The sequence below is a fragment of the Pyrgilauda ruficollis genome, unplaced genomic scaffold (assembly GCF_017590135.1).
Source record: "Pyrgilauda ruficollis isolate IOZ18807 unplaced genomic scaffold, ASM1759013v1 scaffold73, whole genome shotgun sequence".
Lineage (NCBI taxonomy): Eukaryota > Metazoa > Chordata > Aves > Passeriformes > Passeridae > Pyrgilauda > Pyrgilauda ruficollis.
The window spans coordinates 1,426,867-1,451,483 of record NW_024529155.1 but is presented as its reverse complement, the minus strand read 5'-3'; the positions used below and the strand labels follow the sequence as shown (position 1 = coordinate 1,451,483).

At 43.2% G+C, this 24,617-nt stretch overlaps 1 protein-coding gene across 1 annotated transcript in view; it reads left to right on the top strand.

Moving 5' to 3' along the window:
• Positions 1 to 20,577, top strand: part of PAH (phenylalanine hydroxylase) — a 33,244-nt gene extending 12,667 nt beyond the window's left edge. Inside the window, exons 3-13 of the mRNA XM_041485937.1 lie at positions 1,540 to 1,723; positions 7,434 to 7,522; positions 9,702 to 9,769; positions 12,110 to 12,306; positions 13,280 to 13,415; positions 14,386 to 14,455; positions 15,892 to 15,948; positions 16,954 to 17,049; positions 17,370 to 17,503; positions 19,677 to 19,792; positions 20,345 to 20,577. Of these exons, the coding sequence (XP_041341871.1) occupies positions 1,540 to 1,723; positions 7,434 to 7,522; positions 9,702 to 9,769; positions 12,110 to 12,306; positions 13,280 to 13,415; positions 14,386 to 14,455; positions 15,892 to 15,948; positions 16,954 to 17,049; positions 17,370 to 17,503; positions 19,677 to 19,792; positions 20,345 to 20,388 (1,191 nt within the window). The 3' untranslated portion in view covers positions 20,389 to 20,577. The remainder of the gene's footprint in view (positions 1 to 1,539; positions 1,724 to 7,433; positions 7,523 to 9,701; positions 9,770 to 12,109; positions 12,307 to 13,279; positions 13,416 to 14,385; positions 14,456 to 15,891; positions 15,949 to 16,953; positions 17,050 to 17,369; positions 17,504 to 19,676; positions 19,793 to 20,344) is intronic.
• Positions 20,578 to 24,617: the final 4,040 nt, after the last annotated feature.

Genomic DNA, 24,617 nt, shown 5'->3' with positions numbered 1-24,617 from the left:
TGACATTGACACCAGTAGGGCCAGTACTTCACCCCATGTAGTTTGGAGTCTTCTTCAGCTTGAAAGACAAAAACCAACAGTTTATCCAGGGATGCTGATCACCACATGTCAGCCCCTCAGACTCTTCTGAGGGTAATGATTCTATGATTCTGTGATCTTCAGGCCCAAATTTCCTCCAGGGATTTGTATATTCGTCCCAGGGGACAGAAGCCCAGACCTGGCCATGGCACGCTGTGTCTGCAGCACCAGTGTGAGCCTGATAAGATGGCCAAGGGGCAAAGTCAATGTCCATGGAAACCTGTTAAAAAGATTTTCTCAAAAAAAAAACCAAAAAAAAAAAAAAAAACAAACAAACAAAAAAAAAAAAACCTAGGAAAGAAAGCAGTGTTTTCATATTCAAGTTATAGTGCTCAAGAAAACATCTGAGTTCAGTTAACAGGAGTAAATGTTCCTGGACTTTTCTTTTGGACTTTCTGGATTGTTTTTTTGGTTTTTTTTCCTAAACATTTTTTGTTTCCTGGACTTTTTATTTGCTTTTTGTTGGAAAAATAGGATTTTTAGCTACTTGTTACTTACATATCAACATGGCAGCATGTCTGAGGTCAGATTCCCACTGGCTACAGTCATCAATGCTACAGCTGCCAATGATCACTTTCTTCAGAGCTAGACACTGCTGATGGTCAGCAAAGATATTTGGTGAGACAGAACTTGAATTTCTGTGCTAAAGAAAATAATCCTTCTCTGTGAGGGTGACTAGACTTGGGAGCAGTTGCCCAGAGGAACTGAGAAGTCTCCAAACTTGACTGGACATAACCCTGGGCAATCTGCTCAGGCAACCTGAGCAGATTATTGTACTTGCTGATCTCCAGAAGTCCCATTCTACCTCACCAACTCTGTGATCCTGTGATTTTAAACACCCATCTTTTTATTTGCACAAACCTGGGCTGCCTTTTTTAGTGCAGATCCATGTTTCCCTTTGGATCTTTGCCCAGCAGCTGCTCACAGCGCTGGAATCTGTGCAGGTGGCTTTGCAGGTGACTGCGCAGAGGTTTGGCAGAGCTTATCTCACAGGGTGCCCAGCTGCCTGCTCATCCAGTCTTCTCTCAAGATGCTCATCAAGACAGCATTCAGTTTCCCATGAGAGGGTACTCCACAGGTGGAATGCTTTCTTCCTGTGTCGATGCTGGGGAAACGTCTCTGTCAACACAAACGAGCTCTCATTATGTGCTTGAGGGACTGGAGTTGCCATTTACAATACAAAGCCTGTTTACAACTTGTATCCTGGTCCCACTTTTCTCTAAGCTTTCAGTAGAGCCTAGTCCTCGTGATGGAGCTCTGTACAAGGGTGAATCCCTTGTACATTTCTCATTCTTCCTTTCTGTTTCTCTCTCTGTTGTGAAAGTTCTCGAGTCCAGTGGCCGCTTTTGAGTTATTTGGATGGTACAGTATGGTTTGTTGACTGACATAAGTATTTATCCAGTCTTTATGTCATATTCCTTCCCCCAAAAACTGTGGGACCAAAATTTCTCTTTCTCATAGGAAAAAGGTATAAACTTGACCCACATTGAGTCCCGACCTTCCCGTCTCAACAAAGATGAGTATGAATTCTTCATTAACTTGGAAGGCAAGAATGTCCCAGCACTGGACAAGATCATCAAGTCCTTGAGAAGTGATATTGGAGCAACAGTCCATGAGCTCTCACGGACAAAGAAGAAGGACACTGGTAAGGATATGCTGACAAGGTTAACATTGACATGGACTGTTTATGTCACATACTGAAATTACTTATTTTTCCTGTAGTAAAGGAGATCCACTTGGGTCTTTATGGCTACATTTCTCTCTCTGTGTCTCTATTTTTCCTGTACTGTAAACTTTTTAATTTGGAGGTTTTCTCTCAGTGTAAATTTTTGCCATGATTCTGACTAGGTCTCCTGGGAAACTAGGGAGGCTCAGCCACCCAGTTTGGTGGGAACAGGACTAACTCTCCATTACTGTAAGAAATCCCAGGGAGGTCAGTTGCAGTTCTGCCTTCGGAGGAAAATAAGGAAAGCTTTTTCTGAGTTGTTCCTGCTCCTATTTCTCAGAGATTTGCTGGAGTTGAGGCTGCTTGGTGCAGTGGTGGCTGCCTAGCAGATAGTCTGAGACAGATTTAAATGCCTCTTCAGATAACAGATGTGATTTTAATAGGATTTCAGACTTTAAATACTTTAGGCCTGGATCTTCCTCTTCCTTCCTAGGAACAACATGAAAGGACATTAATACCTTCTTGAGATCAGTACTGGTAATCCTTTTACCGTTTCCTTTGTCTCCTACCCATGACATTACATTTGAAGATGAAAAAGAAGAAGGCAGATTCTCTTTGGAGTCACTTTTCTCCATTCATAGACAAAGGGACAAAAGGTTGATTAGGTGATTTATGATCATGTCAGATCGAAAAGGTTCACTTTTGGGGGCTTTTTTATTTCCAGAAGAAAGCTACAGGACCTACCAGGGTTTAACATTCATTTTTCTAGTTACTGTGAAGAAGGTAATAAAGAATTTTATGAAATAATAAAGTTGTCTATAAACATATGACAGAGTCAGACAGAGATACAGCTCTAAATATCATCCAGAAAAGTCTTGCATGTGAAATTCTGACCTCACAGAAGTCAAAACTCCTGTGGTCAGCTGTAGGATTAGGATTTCACTGCATGTTGCTGTGTTGATCAAAGGAGTTTTTGAGCTAGATTATCCTGTCAGTGCTTCAAAAAGGGACTTGATCCTCTTCTGTCTGAGGGGATAACTTGTGTTTGTTAGTTTCAGCAATTCAGAAATATTATAAAATGAGAACAATTTATTGCCAAGGAGAGAGGGGGAAGATTGATATTTCTTCTTGCCCTTTCTCATTTTTTTTTTTCAATTTCAACTCCTCTCATGAGCAATAAGGGTCCAGTCAAACTGAAATCCTCCAAGGACCATATTTTGAAAGGTCAAACAAGCCCTGCTTAGGGGATGAACTGTGGGTGGCAAATCCTGGGCAGAGGCACTGCAAGGGCAGAGTGAGATGGGAACAGCCTGAGCTGTAGGAAGTGTGGTGAGATGCTGTCCTTTATCAGGGATGGCATTAACAAATAGCAGGCCTTGTGGTGCCTTTTAGGCCAGCTTGTCTTTCAAATGTATCCTCCTGGCAAATCTGGTCACAGTCCACAGATGTGCCTGTGTGAAATCTTATTCCCAAAACACAGAACAAGAGCACTGTGCCTCCAGGGAGCAAAATCTCAGACAGATGGTTTATGGGGATGTTGCCACACTTGTCTCAGTGGGCAGGTAAAGGCTGGGAAGGTTTTCTTCCAGAGGCAATCTGGGATCCCATGGGACTGATTCTTTTGCTGCAGCCTAGGATGCTGTCATTTCTTCCCCACAAAGGATTCATTTTGCTCCCGATCATGATTTGAAAAAGAAAAACCTTCTTTTTCTGTTTCCTGTGGAAAGCACACAGTCCCATTCTCGGGGCACTGCTTTGTTGGCACTCAGAGGAAATTTCTGTATTCTGTCCCTTCTGTATAGCTCAGTGTTAAACACTGTGTGCATGTGATTTATTGGGCAAGGGATAAGTGAATGGCTTTTTTTTTTTTTTTGGTCCTTTTTCCTTTTAACTGCTTTTAGTGTCTTTTCTTAACTAAATGCAACATTTAATTGACACATTCCAATAGTTACAAATATCAGACTTGATCAACAGTGTAATTTTAGGTGAGAGCAGGCCAGCAAAGTGTTCTAAATCCAAATGTAGCTTTGGAGCTTCAGATGAGAAGGACTGGCAGCTGCTGAGCCAAAAGCTCTTTGTGTATGTGGAAAGATTTGTTGTAAAAACACAGCACATCTCCTAGTGGGTCTTTTTGGAAACAAGATGGTAGCCGCAGTCCACTTGGAGCCCATGAATAAAAATAATTAAATATTATTCTGTTGCAGAATTAGGGAAATGCAGACAATTTATTGCATTTCTGAAAAAAGCTGGGAGCTGAGGATCTGTAGGGCCCTTGTTTGCTAGACCCTGAGGCTAGCCAGAGCACTTGAGAGTGTTTAAAAAAGGGCTAAACCTGGGCCTTGAACTGCTATAAATTGCATAGACCTGTCTTTGACCCTCCTCACAATGGTCCAAGTGGAGGATTCTGCAGAAGTCCTCGCTGGCCCTACTTTGCTGCCTCTCATATAAATGGCTTATTAGCATTCTGCTCAGCATTTGACCCCACGGTAATTTGGTCACCACTTGGGTGTCCAGCACCATCCCATAAATGCTGCTGTTTTACTTACAGACAAATCAATATTTATTACTGATCAGCCCATGTTTGCTGCTCAGACCCTCACAGAGGCCCAGTGTTGCAAGAGCTCGCCCTGGCACTTCATTAATGGTTGTGCAGACAGACAGCGAGTCTGGAGAACAGGCTGCAGGAGGATGTTGCAAACAAAATATGGGATAGATTCAGCCAGGGGGTAATTTGATTTGATCTTTTGAATAGTTTCTGGGAGGGCTGGGGACAGTGGCCTGGCACATCGCATCTAGGCAGAAGACCCACCAGCAGCCTTTTTTCACCCTGGCCCTTGATGTGAGGGCTGTATGGACTTAAAGCAGTCTTTGCCCCAGAACTGTGCTCAGAGTCTTGGATTCTTGTTTCCATAAGAGCTGAGAAAGCTCAACACTTTCAAGGACACAACAACTTATGCTGGTGCAAGCAGCACTAAGTCTCCTTGGGATTTCCCTTCCACAGCCTGCCATGTCCATCCAACTCTGCAAGCTCAGAGCTGCTCTCATTTAGCTACTGCTGGTGTTTGGGTAGGCAGGATCAGGACTTAGTGCCAGGAAGATGAGTTGCTTCTCCTGTTTAGGGAAAAAGCAAATCACCCATCTGCACACCCAGGACTGACACCATCAGCCTGGAGTCAGTTTTTCCTCGAGTCTTTAATGAGGCCTGCACCAAGTACTAAGGCAATCTTGAGAATAAGATATTTAATGAAAGTAAGTCTGTATGGAAAGTAAGTCAGCAATGGTTCAAACCCTGCCAGGCAAGTCCTTTTTGATTCAGGCCAGCAAAGCCCTACAGACATCACTGCCAAAATCCAGTGCAGACTTCAGCCCCCACCAATATTTCTACACAGCTTGGACCCTTCAGGTCATGGTGCATCCCTGAGAAGAGTGGTTTTCTCTCTAACACTGACAAATCCTTTGCTGTGGAGCTGCCAGGCAGCCTTTCTTCCCCAGTGCCTAACACAAAACCATTCACCAGTGTGCCACACCCCAGGCTGGTAGTGGGGAGTCTGAAGCACAAAACAGTGAAGCAATTCCCCACCATCACACAAAGCTCAGTGCTACAGCCAGGAGACAAACCCAGATAGAAAATGGATGTAAGTAGTGACCACTCTCTATAGATCAAACGCACCTTTTTCTATTCCCCGCTGTGACTAGTTCAAGTGAAGCGGTTGGGTTGCAGGAAGCTTTCTGACAGCGAGGGGAGAGAGTGTTTCCTTAGCAGCTAGAAGAACCAGCGGTACATCCAGCAGCAATGAAACCCATCTGGGGACCTTCCTGGGTCTGCTGCTGCCATCTAGTGACTGGCTCAGCTCTGGTTTTTAGGGCAAGGAGAAGCGGGCGCGTCTTGGAGAGGGGCGGACCAAATCCCCCTTCTGCCGTGCGGGGGAAGGCGAGGCACCGCCGCGGGTACCGCTCAGCGGCTCCCCGCATCCCGGGAAGCTCAGGCATCCCGGATCTTCCTGGCCAGCTGCAAACAAATGTGAAGGCTCCCAGCACGGAGCCAGGCTGGCGATGGGACAGCAGTCCGGAGTGTGGGTGCTCTCTGCCTGGGGCCCCAAATCGAGCCCTGTAAAGCTGCTGTTGCTTCTCCAGCGCCTCTGTGCAGGTGCCTCGCAGAAATCCAGTGCCGCAAGCGCCCTCCGTGCCGTGAGGCTCGGCACAAAGCATGGCTGAATAGCCCTGGAGACAGGGATCCTCTTATCCTGCAGGTGGTCCATCAGGTCTGGGATGAGCCCCATCACCAAGGCACTGCAGGGAACTCATTCAGCAGCTGCTGGCCGAGGATCAGGTTCACTTGGCACAGCCCCCAAAATAAGATGGGGAGGTATGGCCCAGCAGCAGAGCTCCCAGCTGAGCTGAGCGCCACAGAAGGGAATCAACTGTTTTCCAAGCACTGGCTGAGCAAGAAACACCCATTTGCACAAGAAAGTCTCTCGATCAATTGCAAACTTTTTACTGATAGAGGCTGCCCCTGTTCAATCCCCTGTATTGAATTGCCATGAAGGTGCTTGACTTACTCTTTTTTAAACTCAACACATCTCATCTGGAAATCCTGTTGTCTCTTATTGAAAATCAACGGCTACTGTGACGTTGGTAAAGGAGAGAGAATGATGCATCTGACTCCATGGATTTCAGATGGCTAATTAATTACTTTATTAAACTATATTACAGACATTGCATCTAAACGGAATGTGCCACGCACTCTCTGCACACAACTGCACAGAACTGCGCTCATCTCCCATTCTCTCGTGACTGTCAGCAGACAGTCCAACACACACTCTTGGCCCTAACAGGCCAAGGGAACAAAACATCCTCACTGTGGGTAAACAATCTCCATATTGCATTCTACTTTGGCACAACACAGGCACAGCAAGTAAGATAAGAATTGTGTTTTCCCTTTCTCTGAGGTTCAGAGAATGTGCATCTCAGGCATATTCTTGGGAAGAATTGTGCCTTGCTTTTCTCTATGTAGAGAATGTGGCAGCACCTTCTCACCTTATGTCCTTCTGTAACAAGAGGGTCACATGGACAGTACGCTCTGTGCGGCCAACAAGGTCCCTTCTCACATGCTGGCTGTGCCTGAGACAGTGTGTATATCATGTGAGTTACAAGGCAATAGAGAAATAGACCAAGAAAGTTAATCAAGTTAATGACTGCAGTGTTACGGTGCTCGTCTGAGGTATTAGGATGCCATTTGTCATTTTGTTTCAGAATCCTAGCTCAAGTGGGGCCACCAAGTACGTCTTAGAAAGTGTTTCAGACAGTCGAAAAATTATTTATCCTTGTTACGGAGTTTCTTGTGATTCCTTTGAAGGGGATGATTCTGGCTTATTGTGAAAATTTTCTGCATTTTGATAAGCTAAGACACCAGAAGTAATAAACAGAAAATAAACGTTACAAGCCAGCTCTGCACCAAGGTTCAGATGCTCTTGATGTTCTGTATTCTTCCAACAGTGTGAAACGATCACAAATTCAAGACAACTTGCTTGGTTTGTTCTTGTTTCCTACTGTGGGGAAAAGAAATAATTTAGCCCCTTGAATATGTTTTATATATATATATATGATGAAATGATGAAAATGTCAGAAGAAGGCAAAAAATCAAATAACAAAGAAGGATACCAGTCTCTATTTATTTTCTGTTTTGCAGTACCATGGTTCCCAAGAAGTATCCAGGAGCTGGACAGGTTTGCCAATCAGATCCTAAGCTACGGAGCAGAATTGGATGCTGATCATCCTGTAAGAATTATTTTTAGTGATTTTTCTAGTTATTGGCACTGATTTTTATGTCAGTTAAATTTGCTCTTTTTTAGTACAGATCCAGTAGACTAAATTTCACATGGTACAGGACAAGAAGGCTACCACATTTCTAGGGTTACAATCAGCCCAATCCCTGGTTATGGAGTAAATCAAACCAAAAGTTGCTATAATTGAGCAAATGCCAAGAGATCTTAAAAGTTGTAGTGGTTTTCAGAGCACAAGACCACCACAAGGACACATCTCACACATACTCTTCCCAGGAGGCTCTGATGCAGTGATTTCAGGCTCACTTTGTGTATCTCTAACAAGAAGAAGCAACATGGCATAGCCCAGAGAAAGACTTTTTTCATTCTTGATTACGTACACATGATTTAGCTCAGTGTATTGTTATGTGGATACTAAATCTGACATGGTACTTTTACAGTGAGACATGACAAAAGAAAATGTTCTTGGTTCAAAAAGTTTATGGTTTAAATGGTAGCATCAGAAAGTTTTGTTCATTGACTTAGATGATAAAAAAAATTGTTTTGCGGTTTTTCAGTTTTGTTCAGATACAAGAATATTTTCTGCCCCATTCCCTCTCCAAGCAAACAACAACTTACTTTCATTTGTCAAAACACACTGAGTTCCATGCAGTGCACTAGAAATTCCTGCTATTAGTTTAATTGAGATAGGGTGATTATAAATAAATTACATGCAGTGCACCAAAAATTGCTGCTATTAGTTTAATTGAGATGGGGTGATTAGTCATTCACTACCTATTGCTTAATTCAAGACGTGTTATGTACCATGTACAATGATTCATGATGTTCACTGTGGTCATATGAGAAGCAGAATGAAAAGAGATACACTGAGCCAATGGCCCCCTTGTGTGTCATGTGGGAATAGACCAAGATCGTTTTTGAAAAAAGAACCAAGAAAAAAAAAGAAAAGAAAAATCTATAAAAAGGAATAAAGCGTCTCTCCTCCAGTTCCTAGAATTAGTTAGTGAGCACTTGTGCTTTAAAAAAGAAAGCCAGCTGCTGGGATAAATAGGTGACAGTCCATAGAGTGCAGAAAAACAGAAACTAAAGGAGCCTGTGTTTTTAGTAAAGTGATGCATGGAATTTAATCACAATTAACTCCATGACAGCTTAACCTTGGACAGTGCATTTTTTTGGCCACTGACTGTTGCAGTGCGATGTCATGGCTTGTTTACTAATAATTGGTTACCCATTTTTTATTCACACTCATGAATTTACACTCCACTTCAGCTGCCTCCTGTACTTGGCTGTGTTTTGTGGCCCCTCAGTCCAGTTGTGCCGTTGACCACTGAGAGATGCATTTATGGACTGCTGCGGTGCCCAGGGAGCTGTTCCTATTTTTCCTGCTGAAGAGCATCCTAGCTTGGAAAGAGAATGTTCCTGCACTCCAGGTGGTGAAGGCACTCCTGGTCCTGAGGATCTTTTAGTCTAAACAGCAGGCACACTGGGGTGGGAGAATGGTTATCCCAGATGAAGATTTAGAGGTTTTCTTTCTTATCCTTGGTTTTATTGCTAATTAGCTGCAAAGGTCAAGCTCCCAGCCGCAAGGTCTATGAGACATTCTTTGTAGTCATTAATTGCCTTCAAATTGTTGAATTTGTACTACAAATAGGGGGTTTTGGCCTGCTAAGTGGCTACTGATCCTCCAGCAGTTTGAAAATGAGCACTTTTAAGTGTGGTTCCTGCTGAAAATCTGCCTAAAAGGTCTGATTGAGTTGATGAATGTGTTTCGATTCTGCTTCTCTAGGGCAGCCCAGCTGTGCCAGGGACAGCAACAAGCTTCAAGGGAAACCAGAAGGGCGTGGTTATCCCAGTACTGATAATTCTGGGTTGCTCTTGCCAGGAGCACCTTGCTGTTGCTGTAAAGGAACATGTTTCCCTATCTTATAGGAAGTGGAAATGAGAAAAAGAAAGGACTTGGGTGGTGGGGGTGGTGAGAGACTGTGGTTGCTCAGTGGCTCTGCAGCCCAGGAAGGAGCGCTGCCCTGGCTGAACAGAGGCAGCTTTCCCACCGACCTTGCCGCACTTCTTGGATGCACCAGCCATGCCTGAGGGTGCTCACTGGGAGGAAGGCTCTTCACCTTTTGCACTTACTGACCATTTTGCGTGGACTGACCATCACTGTTTCTCTTCAGGGGTTCAAAGATCCCGTGTACCGGGCCCGCAGGAAGGAGTTTGCGGATATTGCCTACAACTACAGACAGTGAGTACCCACTGCACGGGAGCAAAGCAAGCCCTCATCTCCTGCCCTCTCCTAGGGTTCTCACCCTGCTGCCTATCCCTGCTTTTCCAAAAGTATCCTTCTGCTGTTGGCTTTTCTCTGCCATGTGTTTAAATCTTCCTGTTCATGCATTTATCCCCAAATCACAGCAAAACAAAGGTAAATTGTTCCAGGCACTTGTTCAGAAGAGACATCATCTCCCTTCTCTCCCCACAACACCCCTCTTTCCCAGCTTTGTTGTCTAATTGAGCAGCAGACTGTTGCTGCTACAAAGACCTGAGCATTGAATAAATCTGGTATTCCCCATTTAACCAGGGCTGGGGGAGGCGTGCCTATCATTAACATTAAAGCAGGATCTGCATACACTATTAAAATAATGAATAACATATGGTTCTGATGCTAATCCAGTGTCTGTTACCCTACTTTGATCATGTCTAATCCAGCTGCAATCAGCAATTTAGGCTTTAATTTCCCAAGAAAAATAAGTTAATAGAGATGATAAATTCAGTTAGAACAGGCGTATTTGATTGCTTTCAATGATCAGATCTGGAGGAAATTCTCTGGAAATTCTGTTCCCAGAGACACTCACATGTATAGATCGGTACTACTGGACCTGATTCTTGCTGGGATTGGTAAAAACTGTGTTTGCAAAGAAAAAAATAACATATATTGTAAATTTTGGGCTACAATTTGCACAGGATCAAAATATAGCCCCTGAGCCAAAGAGCTAATAATGTAAATCACAAAAGGAGAAACAAAATTGGACTGGTTGATGGAAAGTACAAAATGTCAGGTGAAAAAAGTCAGAAAGCCAGTTTATAGCTAGAAAATTTGGATAAGATTTTTGTGCCCAGATGTGAACAGTTCTAATGTACATTCTTAGATATCCCACAGAAGATACAGAGAAGTGGACAGGAGGAGAGGCACAACCAAAGTTATCAGGCTTCACTGAAAAGGAAAGGGCTCTTAAGTTGTGAAGGTACTACACAGCTGCAACAATGAGATGGGTCAGTGGTTGCTTGCCTTGTATTCTTCCTAACATTAATTTAATCCTCTTCTGTATCCCTTCTTTTGCATCTGTTTTGTCCTCTTTGTTTATGCTGTTTGCCCCTACTTTGCCTTTGGTTTTTTTGCTTCCTCCCGTGATAGATTTGCTCACTGTTTTTGTTGAATGCTCAGTTTCCCTGATTTCTCTTTTCTTTGCTTTCAGCTTGCCTCTTCCCTCTGCTTTACTTTGCTTCTGGCTCCATTGATCCCTAGAACAGTTTTTTAATTGAAATTTGAAAGGTTTTAAAGCCATAGCTTCCCCCAGTAGCCCTGGAAGGTGGTTGAGGATTATTTAGGAGTGCTATAGGAACAAAAATCACCCAGCAATCCTCATAATTCAACATGATGTTTAAAGCTCCACAGATCAACGAGAGCTGATACAGAGAGACAGAAGGTGATGGTTCTCCAGAGGAGCTGCCCTGAGGCTCAAGAAAAAAAAAAAGAGAAAGTGGGAGATGGTGGGGTGTCATCAAGGGTTTAACAATGGGTCTCTGGGGTTTGGAAAGCTTCAGCATTGTTCCAGCAGTGTTGTTAAACCTATTAAGTTACTTAAACCCCTTTGATTTTTCAAAGCTGCTGGATTCACCTATGGCCTTAACATTATTCCTAAGGAATTGGTTATTCACAGGAGACCAAACTGCATTGCTTGTGATGTATAACTCCTGTTAGCTTCAACATGAGCTAAGCACGTGGAGGCCTGAGGGTGGGATTTAACTGATAATTACTCCTTACAATTAGAAAACGTCAAACTGGCTGGAGTCTGCATCTGTTATGGCACAGAGCACAGGACAGAATTTCTCTGCCACTGCAACAGATTTTTGTGGATCTGATGGTTTCATGTTTTTACAAAAACCATTAATATAATGCTCACTAGAGCAAGAAGTAAAACAGCTCCTTCGTATCAAGAAAGAAAAAATAAATTCAACAGCAAACAAGTATTTTTAGAAGAACACCTTTAAAAGACAAATAAGCACTGATTTATTTTTAACACAATAATGCAAGGAGCTGTCTGAAGGCCATTATCTTAGCCAAGGTCAGTAGAGTCCTTTCCAGACACTGCCTAGGGACAAGTGAGGCTCCTTTTGCACTTGTGTGTCAGCCCAAAAACATCTCCTCTCCTGCACCAGCAGCTCCTGGCCAGTCCTAGTAAAGCTTCAACATGAAGCAGAATAAGAAAACTGTTTTGAAAATGGCACTTGGGAAAGGACAAAGAGCATGTTGATGGCATAGGACATTTTCTGTGGCCACTATTGAGGACGTCCATTTTCTTTCTAGTGGCCAACCTATTCCTCGTGTCACCTATACGGAAGAAGAAAAGAAAACTTGGGGCACTGTCTTCAGAGAGCTGAAGAGTCTGTATCCAACTCATGCTTGCTATGAACACAACCACGTGTTCCCACTGCTGGAGAAGTACTGTGGCTACAGGGAGGACAATATTCCCCAGCTTGAAGATATTTCAAATTTCTTGCAGAGTAAGTTTGAAGCACCTAAAAGAACCAAATGAAGTGAAAGGCCTCAGCTATCAGTGGGGGTGGTTCTTCCAGGGAAAAACAATCCCTGATTCATCGAAGGCTCCCTATGATGTTTGGGCACATCACTTAGCCTGTGTCCCAGGTCTTGCTCTAATGCTTCTGGGGATACAATGGGACAAATGCTCAGATGCTGTGCTGGTGGTATTCCTGGGCAGAAAATTGCCTGCAATTAAACTCTATTTAACATAAGGAGATTTCTTGGGTTTTGTGTTGCTGAAATGGCTCACAAGGTATTAAAGTCTTTTTTCCCAGCCCTGGGACCGCAGAAGAAGCCGAGATTCCTCGGCTCTGCTTTTCAAGGTTGTTTATTTACTCTTATCTAATGCATTCTTTCTCCAACCTGCTGATTTCTGTCTGGCAGGTTGGTTTGTGGCACACTCCCCATCCTTGCGGTGGTGTTAACATCTTATACTAAGAACTATGTGTACTTTATTTACAGTAATTTTCCAATACCTATCACCTATGTGACAGTCTGTCTTTACTCTAAACCAATCCAAAAGTGCCACCATCACAGCAGAAGATGGAGGACAAGGAGAAGGAAGGACAGAACACACCCAAATTCCTCCATCTTGCCTCTTGAACCCCCATTCTAAAACCCCAAAATTCTACTTTTTCACCCTGTGACAAATTAACTATCATTCTACTTTAACTCTTGTGGCTTGTACATCTTCATACACACCTGGTAATTTTTTCCATGGGTTAAGTCTTTGACTCCGTGCCAAGGTCTCTGAGCCCCCTGCCAGGGTCTTGAGCCGTCCAGGGCAGCCAGAGGAATGTCCTGGGTTCCGACAGAGATTCAAGAAAAAAACCGAAACACCAACCATCAACAAACTTTTCCCACTGTAAGGAATCTGGATGAGGATAAATCAAACACATCAGCTATTTTTAAGGTGCTGTCTTTCTGTCCCTTCAGGCTGCACTGGCTTTCGGCTGCGTCCCGTTGCAGGCTTGCTCTCCTCTCGGGATTTCCTGGCTGGGCTGGCATTCCGTGTGTTCCACTCCACGCAGTACATCCGCCACGCCTCCAAGCCCATGTACACCCCGGAGCCGTGAGTACTCTGGCACACAAAGGGTGTCGAGCTGCAGCACACCAGCAGCAGGGTCAGCCCAGCTGGGAATAACTGCCTGGCACTCTGCAGCGCTCCTGGGAGCAGGGCTGAGGGAGAGCAGCCAAGGGACTTCTCTCTTCTGGAAACATTTATGGAACCTTTCTAGTGTGTTTAACAGTCTGCAGCTGCTTCTGCAAGTTCTCCTGGGGCAGATGAGATAGTTTTGCTACTGAAGGCCTGCTTGTGCAGGGGCTGGGATGCAAGAGAGCAGTGCACAAGGGCACTTAGCTGAGCCATTAGCACCCAAGTAGTGCAGCAGGGACATAACCTGCTGCAAGCAAGCTACTGGCAGTAAGACAGCAGAAGCCCAGACCACTGAACCCATATCTTTTTCATTTTGGAGTGTTTCTCTCTGTCAATTGTCCTTTTCCACTTGCCATTTTAAAAACAGATTTCTTATTCTGTTTCATATTGTTGCAATTCTTCCTTGGTTTTGTTTTGTTTTGTTTTGTTTTCTGCTTCCTACTTTCCACAAACTCTTTTTCCTTTCTTTTATTTTTTATTAATTATTCTGATTTTCTTTCCTGGTTTTGTTTACCCCATTGTCATCATGCCAGGCTGAAATGTCTTTTTTCTACCTTTTTTTCTTCTAAAAAGGTCTTCCAGAACTTTTTTGGACATCTTATTCCCTTCCCCTTTCCATCTCACCAAATCACTTCTCTGTATTTGAAAAATCTAATAGTCCCTGCTGCTGAGGGGATGTATGATGCAAAAGCACAGAAAACCCTGGGGTTTGCAAGCATTTCCACCATGAGAATAATTTCAGTGCAAAATGTTTTCCTGTGAACGGTATCTGCTGGTAGGAGCAAATGCACTGAGCTCTTGACTGTGTGCTGGTTCTAGGGAATTCTTCCAGCATTGCTGGACTTTTCCTGAATCACAGTTATTCAGATGTCATGTTTTCCTGCAGTGACATTTGTCATGAGCTGCTAGGACACGTGCCTCTTTTTGCTGATCCCAGTTTTGCTCAGTTTTCCCAGGTAAGTTATTCAGTTGTTATATTATGTATATAATTAAACACACAGTAATTCAGAGGATGGTCCAAGAGCTGTGAAGCGTGGTGCAGATTCACCTTTAAGCATACTGTGTAAGAGTGGTTGAGGTGGTTTATTTATTACTTGAAATCTGGACACAATTCACGTAGGTGAAAACATAAAGTCCAACTCCAGACATGATCTTGTGTGAATTGCTTTTTGACAGTAGCCATCATTTTAAAACCTTCCTGCAGATGTTGATCCTTCCGAGTGAAGTCACATAGCTCATGAGTCAGATGGATTATTAACTCATGATGATATTCAAATGTTAGGGAAAATGGAAATTTTGTTTTGTTTTCTGTTGAAGTGACATTGGAGGCTGAGTAAAGTGAGGAACTGTCTCAGCTGTAAGCATGGGAGAAGCTGGAGAGGAAATTTCTTTTTGGTAGTGTTAACGTCTCTGGAAAAGAAGCCAAGCCCTGGTAAAGCAGTAAAGTTGTGGCTACATCCTATCAAAAAACATGGAAATACACAAAGATAGAAAGGCATAAAGACAGAAAGACTGATAGAGAGAAAGAGGGAAGGAAGGAAGGAAGGAAGGAAGGAAGGAAGGAAGGAAGGAAGGAAGGAAGGAAGGAAGGAAGGAAGGAAGGCAGGCTTGATGCAACATCTCAAAAGTCAGTTTGATCTTGTTAGTAAGTTTTCAGTATTGCCTTTAGGCTTTGCCCTTTCCAGAACTGGTGTTCCCTTCCAGATGAGCCATATTGTACCTTGGCTTCCTAGGATTTGACATGGTGATAAGCTGTTCTAATGCCTTTGCTGTGTGTGGGGAGAGCCCTCTGATTTTTGCACTATGCAGTCCTCACTAGAGCAAATCAAGAAAGGAACCTGGCTATATGTAGTCTCATGTGTCTGTCTTTTGAATCCAACTATTTCATGCCTCCTGGAAAAATCTTCATTAGCTCCCAAGGTATGAATAAGCTTTTTCAAATCATGCCCTGTCATTCAAAAAAAAAAAAAAAAGCTCATTCAAGGCTCCAGGAAAACTCCTTTAATCAGGACCCATCAAAAGAAAGAGAAATATATAAGGTGTGTAGGTGTGATTGATTTGCCTCCTTTTGTCCCTATCATTCTCTCAGATGTTCATTGTAGACTTGATCAAAAGCCTGTCAAAACAAGAGGAAAATTTTATTTGACCTCAATGGGCTTTGTACCAGGCACAAAGGATTATGCCTTGTAAATGACATTTGGACAAGACCCTTTGTTCATTTTTGGAGAGATTTCTGGTTTAAAATTGATCTTGCATGATAGGAACATGTCCTGTAAACATTTGTGTGTGGTAGTAAGCAATGGTAACATTTAAAATGTGAGCAATTACATAAGACGGGGCAGGAAGAATGTTTGCAATAAACAGCTTGAAGAATAATAGTTTATTGTTACAGGAAATTGGACTGGCATCTCTGGGAGCTCCAGATGATTTCATCGAGAAACTTGCTACGGTAATTTAATAAATGAGGGCTCAATTTTCCAAAGCGCCCTGTGTTGTCTTAATTCTGCTGCCACTGAAGTCACTGATAGAACTCCCATAGAGCTGAATGGGATCAGAGTGAAGATCATGATTGGAATACCCTACCCTGAAACAGTTGCACTAAAGGAAAATAGCTTTGGCACCCCTTATTCAAAGTGACAGTTGTGATTAAACACAGAAGCCCAAACGAGATTTCCTCCAGCACAAACATATTGGGCAAGAAAAGATTATATGTTGCTACATCGCCACAGGAAATTTCAAGAGGCAGCTTCTGTAGTTATTTCACCTTCAAGCATCTCTTCCACTTTGCCAGGCAGGCACTATCCTCTGTAGTCAACATAGATCACCTGGATAGCTACTCTGAGACTACTGAGACCCAGAGCTGCAAACTTTGAATAGAACCGGGGGTATTGCTCTGAGATTAGTGCCCCCAGTGCCAAATGGGGGCCACCTCAGCAAAGAATTCCACCAACTTTTACACTTCTGATAGATGGGGTAATTTTTTCTGAGCCAGGGTAGGTATCCTTCAAAAGGACAGACCCAGGAGTCAAATTAGGCCACTCACCATCTTCCTCCCCTATTGCACCAACAGCCTGATCACTCCGCTGCTGCAGTCAGCTGCCCTGTGTGAAGCAGGACTCAAACTTTTCTAAAATAAGGTTCAAACTTCCACTGGGTTGGCCAGTCAAAATAAAGCTTTATTGCTGTAATTTCATTGCTCCTGCTGACAAAGATAAGCAGTGTAAAACACGACTTTGTTTGGCATGGAACTGAACTGATTCTCAGGCACAGATAATCTAGTACTGTGCTTCTCCTAGGAGAAGAATTTCAGTCTGAAGGGACATTTATTGCATTTATACACTTGAACTTGATACACATCATCATCTTATATAGAAATCAAAACTCTAAATGTACTCAAATAAATGGTGTATTTTTCATGTAGTAATAATAAGTTTCTGTCTCATTTTCTTTCCAGGTTTATTGGTTTACAGTTGAGTTCGGACTTTGTAAGGAAGGAGATTCCCTCAAGGCATATGGTGCAGGGCTGCTGTCTTCATTTGGGGAGCTGCAGGTGTGTTCTAGAAAATATCTCCAATATGTTTATAATTATTCAAATTTATTTTCTGAATATCTTCAGATCTTTGGTTTTGCTTCATATTTTGTGCATAGAAGTAGGATGAAATGTAGTATTTCATTGTAGAGCTCTGATAAATGTGTAGGTGTATGGATACACAAGGAACTCACACCTCCTTCTTTCCCAGTAAGTGGCATTATCACTGTCTACCACAGGAGAAACTCTTCCTTGTCTGAAATGGAGTTGCTCTTGATTTCTTTGACAGCATGTTCAAACACTCTTACACTGAAATTAATTTCTTACCTTTTTGTTCATAGTATTGTTTATCAAGTAAGCCTGAGATTCGGCCTCTTGTCCTGGAGAAGACTTCTGTGCAGAAGTACTGTGTTACTGAGTTCCAGCCTATCTACTATGTTGCTGAAAGTTTTAAAGATGCAAAAGAAAAGCTAAGGTACTGCAGCCATTCCAGAGAAGAACTCATTCTTGTCTGCTGCAAACACAGGGGATCTCATTGCCATAACAGGTCTTGGGTTGATAATCATGTTTTGAGAGGCATTAGAAAAATCTGTGCAATGCTAAAAGATAGCAAATGTTTTATAGCCTCAGAATCTTGAGCAAAAATGAGTAGTAACAGGAATATACCTTATGCTTGAAAAGAAGAATTTGTGCTTAGTGCAACTAAGAGCTTCATCTGTCTAACCAAAAAAAAAAAAAAAAAAAAAGGCTATTTGTTCAACTGCAGTAATACTAACATTTAAATTCTGGCTGATTAAATCTGGGTAATTAATGTAAACCAAGTAACTTTGCCATTACTAGAATTAACAGTTATTGTAAAAAAAAAAATCTTATAGTATCTACTCCTTTTCCTGTGAAGTTATCTCCAGATTCAGTTCTGATTCTTGGAACAGGAATGGCTCAGCCTGTGTTGGGGTTCAGCTTGGTTTTCACCTTGACAATATTTCTATTCCTGTTAAAACACCAACACACTGCCATATTTCTAGGTGTTAGTCAAGCCACTGGGGGCTGGCCTTGGTTCACACTCAACTTATTTTTCACTTGGAGATGCCACACACAGGCTTGTCCCAGACCTGCAGTCCCTTATCTTTCTACCTTTCAAAGATAAATTGTTCTGCATCCCAAGATATTCTGCTACCTCAGACTCCCCAGCTCTGAGGTCTTCCTAGCTCTCTGCCCAGCTGCTTCCTTAGCTCTCATAAGTCTGCAGCTTTTCCTTGTGTCCTTTTCTTTGGGGAAATAGCTGGGAAAGATGGCCTTCTCTTCTGGCCTGGGCTATTAATACCCTGCACAGAGCTTCTGTCTTCTCTGTATGTATCCCTGAGCAGCAAGCTCCTTGAGGACACGGAAAATGCTGCCTCACTTAGCTGCAACAAAATATCTTGGAGCTTTTTTTATTTGCTTCAGTGACCAAATTGAAAAAAGTGGTTAAATTGAAATAGAAATTCTGGGGTTTGGTCCGGTGCCTGCGTTAGAGGCTTGCATCTGGACATGTGTGTTTGTGGGTAACAAAATACCTTTCTGAAAAAATTATTCTGAGACTGACCTAAAAAATCTCAGCTTAAGACATTAATCTTCTAATTGGGATGTTGCCTTCATCTGAGATTTAGGAAAGCCATCTTCTAATGTGATCTCTCCTCTTAGAAAAACTAGACCAATGCTGCTAAATTCATCATAATCAACGTAATATTTTTTCACTGTCACACCTTGTGGCCTGTTGATACTGAGTTCTGTTTGAGACAATGTCCTTAATAAGGCTAATAATATGGTTTAAACTGAAGAAGCTTTTTGGGGGTGGCATCCAGCATATTCCACTGTTCTGGGCATATGGGATTTACCCTGCTGAGTCACAGTCTGTGTAGTGGGGCTCCATAATCAACTCCTGCGTGCTTCCCTTCCTCTTTCAGCAATAACTTCAGTAATACAAAGCAGATATATAAGCCAGTATCCTGCTGGGGTCTACAAGGAGCCTGGAACAATAGCTCTGACCATCTCATCCCATTCAGAGCCCTTCTTTCCGCAGTTCTGTGGTTATGCAAATTAATATTTTCCCAAGAACCCAAGTCTTAATGCTTTTGACATGGAATTAACTATTTTGCAGAAGAGAAAGCTGCTTCACTGGATTAACTATAGTCTAGCTCTTAAATTACCTGCAAACTACCAGGTAATTTAAGAGCTAGACCATGCCAGAGGTTAGGTGCCTGCTTGCTCCTTGGCATACCAGGATGACATAGATCCTTGACCTTAATTCCCCAGAAACTCAGACTTAGGTTAGATTTCCTACCTTTTGCACTAATGAACTAATGAAAGGAAAATGAGGTTTGCAAGCTTGGCAGAGCCCAGTTGCTACATAGTTGGCCTATACCAGGAGCAGTGTTGCCATGCCAACAGCTTAGTTCTGTTCAGAAAAAAAACCCAGAGGTGATAAGGACAAATGCAATTTCAAGTGTGTTGCAGAACATTGTAGGTCTCAGATCAGTCAGTAGGAATTTCAGTTATTTCCTCCCATAGATTTTCTTATCCCCACAATCAACAAATGCACACACCAAGAAAATAGTTGGTGAAAAAAAAAATTAAACTGTACATTTGTTTATGTTTTTTTCCCTCAGGAAATTTGCTCAAACAATCCCTCGTCCTTTCTCTGTTCGGTACAATCCCTACACACAGAGGGTTGAAGTCTTGGACAATGCAAAGCAGCTGAAGAACTTAGCTGACACGATCAATAGTAAGGAATTGCACATTTGTTACTTTGAATTCCTCAAAACTTGGGTCAGAAATAGGAACCACAAGGCGGATTCCATCTGGTTGCATTTTATGCTCTGAACCTATCCAAGATAAGGCAGCACATATCCCCTTTCTCATGAAAAAAATACTTCCCAATTCTAGCCAAGCTTCAACAAGCATTTCCACTTGACTATAACTTGCTAAATCTGAAAAACCCAGTTTTGGGGGAGATGCTAGGAAATGGCAGATGGCCTTGAGGACGATCCTAGCTGCTTTCAGTAAGGAAGAGAAGGAGAAGCATGGCTTTGATCACATTTTCCCCCCACATTGGCTGGCCTGCTGTGAGCCAGCTCCTCTGGTCCTGTGAGCCAGCCTGGCTAGTGAAGGCAAAGGGATGACCTAGCTCCAGTAAGACCCTAATACACATGTCCAGTTCAGCACTTCTGTGCTCATCTTATTCTTTAAGAGAATGGATATAAAGGGCAAAATACATACAGGAGAGTTAGAAATAGGCTAGTTCTGGAATTAACTGCTCTGATTATTTCCTTTGCAGGTGAGATTGGGATCCTTTGCAATGCCCTCCAGAAGATCAAATGAAGACTTGCTGTAACTTGCTAGTGACTAGAAGCCATCATGTGCAAGTGCCAGTCTTGATCTAGCCTCAGTCTATTATCTTCCAGTGAACTGCATCAATAATTATGTTATATATCTTAATTATTAGGGATTAGCAGAGAAATAGACATCTATATGTGACTCTCAACTCTTCTGCCCTTAAGACGCCAATCCATTTTTTCTCACTAATGTATAAAAGTTACCTTATTCCTGGAGACCTGGGGGAAGTCTGTACATGTTTTGTGCCAAAGGTTAGCAGAAGGAGATCTTTACCACGCAGAGCATAATCTGCTGCACCTGTGGATATGGGACCAGGGGAGGGATGTCAATGATGAACAGAGTGATCCACCTTGCCTCCTCTCACAGTCACTCTCCACTCAGGGCCTCCCAGTTGTCCAAGGTTCCCATGGAGTCTGGAACTATACACCTTTCAGGGTATACAGGGAGATCTTTTCAGGGTGCAAGGGGAGATTTCTCTTACAGGCATACTCAGCTGCTCACAGTGGATGGCTGGTGTGTGAAGGCTACATTCTTTGTGTGTCCTTCCCTGAGAGGTGTCTCTTAACTTTCTGGTCTCACAACCTAGAAGGTGGATACCAGCAGCTTGGAAATGGAGAGGAAGTGTCTGTTACAATGCAGCTGAAGATGCTGGAGCCTTCCAACTCCTAACTCAGTCTGTCTGTGGCTAGAGTCCCCACCAAAGCCATGGAAGGCCTGGGTCAGCTGTGCCCTGTCTAACTGCATTCAAACCCAAACATGTTTTCTTTCAAGACAGGTCCTAAGTAATGACATCTTTTTGTATCTCCGCTGCCCGTCTGAGCTTTAATCTCCTTTTTTATTTTTTTTTGGTGAAAGCAGTTTAATTTTTCCTGGAGTATATCTCAACTGTGTCAACAAAGGGAACTAAAGGTGGCTCCAGCTTAACTCAACGGCTGAGCATGGAGAGAGAAGAGTTTTCCTGTTCAGGAAGCTCTTTCTGTATTTATCCAATAAATTTCACTCAATCAACTAATCACTCAGTCCCTCTTGGACTGCTCCACTTTGTATAATGTCTCCTTGTAGCTCCCTGGTTGAAGGAGGGAACTCAGCATTGGAACATTGGAGCAGAAGGGAGAAAAGCAAAGCTGAACTGCATTTCCAGCTTGAAGCAATTCTGCATCATGACACTAACATGGCTCAGGGGTCACATTTCTGTTAGAAGATTGAAAGATGGAGAGGAATTTGAAAGGCCACGTCTCATACCTGTGATAGTGCTAATTTTGTATTTATAGTTTGAAAATCAATATGGCTTTAATGTAAGCATCATCCTTTAGGAAGATAGAAAGTACAGTTCTTTTCATTATATATATGGTAGGTAATAACATTAATTTAAGGATACCAGCTGGAATGCTTTTCAATAGACATATATTTATGCAAAATGGTATCATTTTGGTGCTTTGAAGTAACCTTTTTTATCTCAGTATCTTTTTATTCCTTTTTTTCTCATCACAATGTCTCTCTAGATCTTTCAATCCCACTTGACATGTATTTTCAGTGTGAAAGTAGCCCATATTTTTCTCTCTTAATATAATAGGGCCCACGAGGTAACTGTATACTACAAAGAGGCAATTTCATCCCAAGGGTAAAGTCTTTCAAACTAATCCTCAGGCAGCTTTCCAAGCTCCTCTGCTTCTGGCTTGAATGACAGCAGCAGTAGTTCTATAGCAATATCGAGAGCTCAGGATTCATGATTTTCTTTTATGTGCAAGTGGAATAGTTAGAGAATATTTATGCCACATGTCTGATTCTCTGTCCCTTAATGCAGGTTTAAATAAGCAATAGCTCCAGCCAAAGCAGCATAGCATGGCTGCTCAGCAAGACAGATGAGAAAAAATTAAATGTTCATCATTTTAAAAGCAGAGGAAATGTATGAAAAGTAGATTTTCTTGCAGAACAAATAATCTTGTACCTAAGTACTTTAAATACTACCAATAAATCACATTTTAAATAGTACTCCTTAATGGGTGACTTCTTATTTCCATGCCTAAAGAAAGTTCCAGCTTTGCAGGAAAATGCTTTTTGCATTATCAGACCAGTGTAAATTCTCCTTGTGTGGTAAGCATCCAAGTCAACCAGAATTAAATACTCAGGTAGGAGGTAATGCCCATCTGAGGTGCTCCCCAGAACAGAAAAAGGCTCTCTTGGGCTGGTTGACTGTCACTCATCCAGCCAAGATTATGGGACTTCCTGATGCGTGCCATTACTTAGAAATGCACAGCCAAGCCCAGCCTCCTCTGCATCTGCATACTCCAGAAGTCTTTGGGTGCTACTCTGACTAACCCACCCCAAACTAGTCTTTTAGGTAGCCTTCCTCACTTCTATCCCACTATGACCACATTTCTTGATGTCCTCATCTCCAGCTCAGTTTCAGGTGATCAAAGAAGCTTTTTGTGAGGCCCTTTCCTTTCAGTGACATTGGCCCAGGTCAATGACTGAGATGGAGGGAGGCCAGTCCGCACTGGTGGACTCCTCTGGGTGTCTGAAGATGCCTACATCTGACAGCAGCCTTGCAGAAGGGACATTTTAGTCCCAAAGACTGCAGACATGGTTGCAAAAGGGATTGAGCACAGGAGCAGTCCACAGGAATGCATTCTTTTTACAACTCCTTCTGCTGCTTCAGACGGTGCTGTCAGAGAAGACATCTTGATGTTCAGATGTAACCATCTAAATTAACCTAAATAAACTAAAAATATTAATGCTGCATCCATCCCAAATGAGTGGCCCTCTTCTCATACAGGATAAAGCTACCTGAAATGGTACCAGATTTAAAAAAGGGCAGGCTGTTTGTGGTGATCAGACATGGCCTTCTTCTCCTGTGCCAAACCTTGCCTCTGCTGCTGGGGGAATGTGGGAAGAGCTTTTTTTTGTCTTAAAGCCCATTTCTCCACCCAACTAATTCAGTTGCAGCAACCACCTCTGAGGAGCCCTTGCCCTCCTGGAGTCACCTGGGACACAAGCCAGGCCTGGAGGGTGCTGCAGTGTGCATGAGGGATGGGTTCTGCATCAGGGATGGGTTCTGCATCAGGGGTGGGTGCTGCATGGCAGACAGTGGCCTGCCCCATGGCCCCTGGGCCTGAGTTGGGCATGGCTGGGACATCCCTTCTCCCACGCTGGCACTCACCACACCTTGCAAAGCCCACTGTGCCTGAGGTCTGGAGGAGCCAACATTCCCCAGGATGCTGAGACCTCCCTCCTGGGCACAGTGCTGCAAAATTCCCCTTGGGTTTGTCTGTCAGCAGGGAAAGAGATGAGGAAATCAAGGCCTTCCTGGTGCTCTGTCTTGACCCAAGGGAAGACATGGTGCTGTCGTGATCCCTAGAGAACAAACTTTTGTATATCTCCCTCAGCCAGGGACGAGGTAGAGCACAATAACACTTAGGGGTGTGGCTGAGCCAGGTTAAGCTAAGGAGCACATAAAAATGGCTCCATCTGCAAAGGGAGGCCAGAGGAGTGGTCTTATCTCTGGACCTGCAGGATGACCTTCACAGGGGGTCTGCACATTGTAATTTGAGGTATGAAGATATGGGTGCTCATATCCAGAAATAATATTTTGATGTCAAGTGTAAGGGAAGGGAAGATGTGCCTGCCTTGTCAGGAGCAGAGATAAATCCCCCTGGAACTTATCCTGCAACCCACAAGAAAGATGTGACCCTGGTCTTTCTGAGAGCCTATTTCACTGGAGATAAAATCATGACAGAAACAAGTTCCAAAAGAGGAATGTAGCCTGGGGGCAGCACTCCACTCTTGAGGGGTAGGATAGAACAGGTTCTGATCCTGTGGGTAGGAAAAGCTCAGAAGTAGGCAGTGGGTTCTGACTCTGGCTGAGTTCTCTCTGGCTCTCCCAGAACTGTGTCTGTGCAGAGGAGCCAACACCCAGAATGGGCTATGATTTGGGAGAAGAGCCCATTGGTTCACTGGGGATGTAGACAATACAGAGAGAGTCCCAGTGAGGTGAGACAGAGTGGGCGTGAGGGACAGTGTCAGACACCCTGCAGGTCAGTCCAGACTGGGAGATGTAAATGGACCTCAGGCTAATTGGTTGCCTCTCCACAAAGGAACCCCTATGCCGGGCTGAACAGCTTGCAAACACCTTCAAACAGAGCAGGAGGACTGCACTTTGAAGTTGCACAGGGGAGGAGGGCCATTTTGGGCTCTTGCGCACATCCTACGCAGGC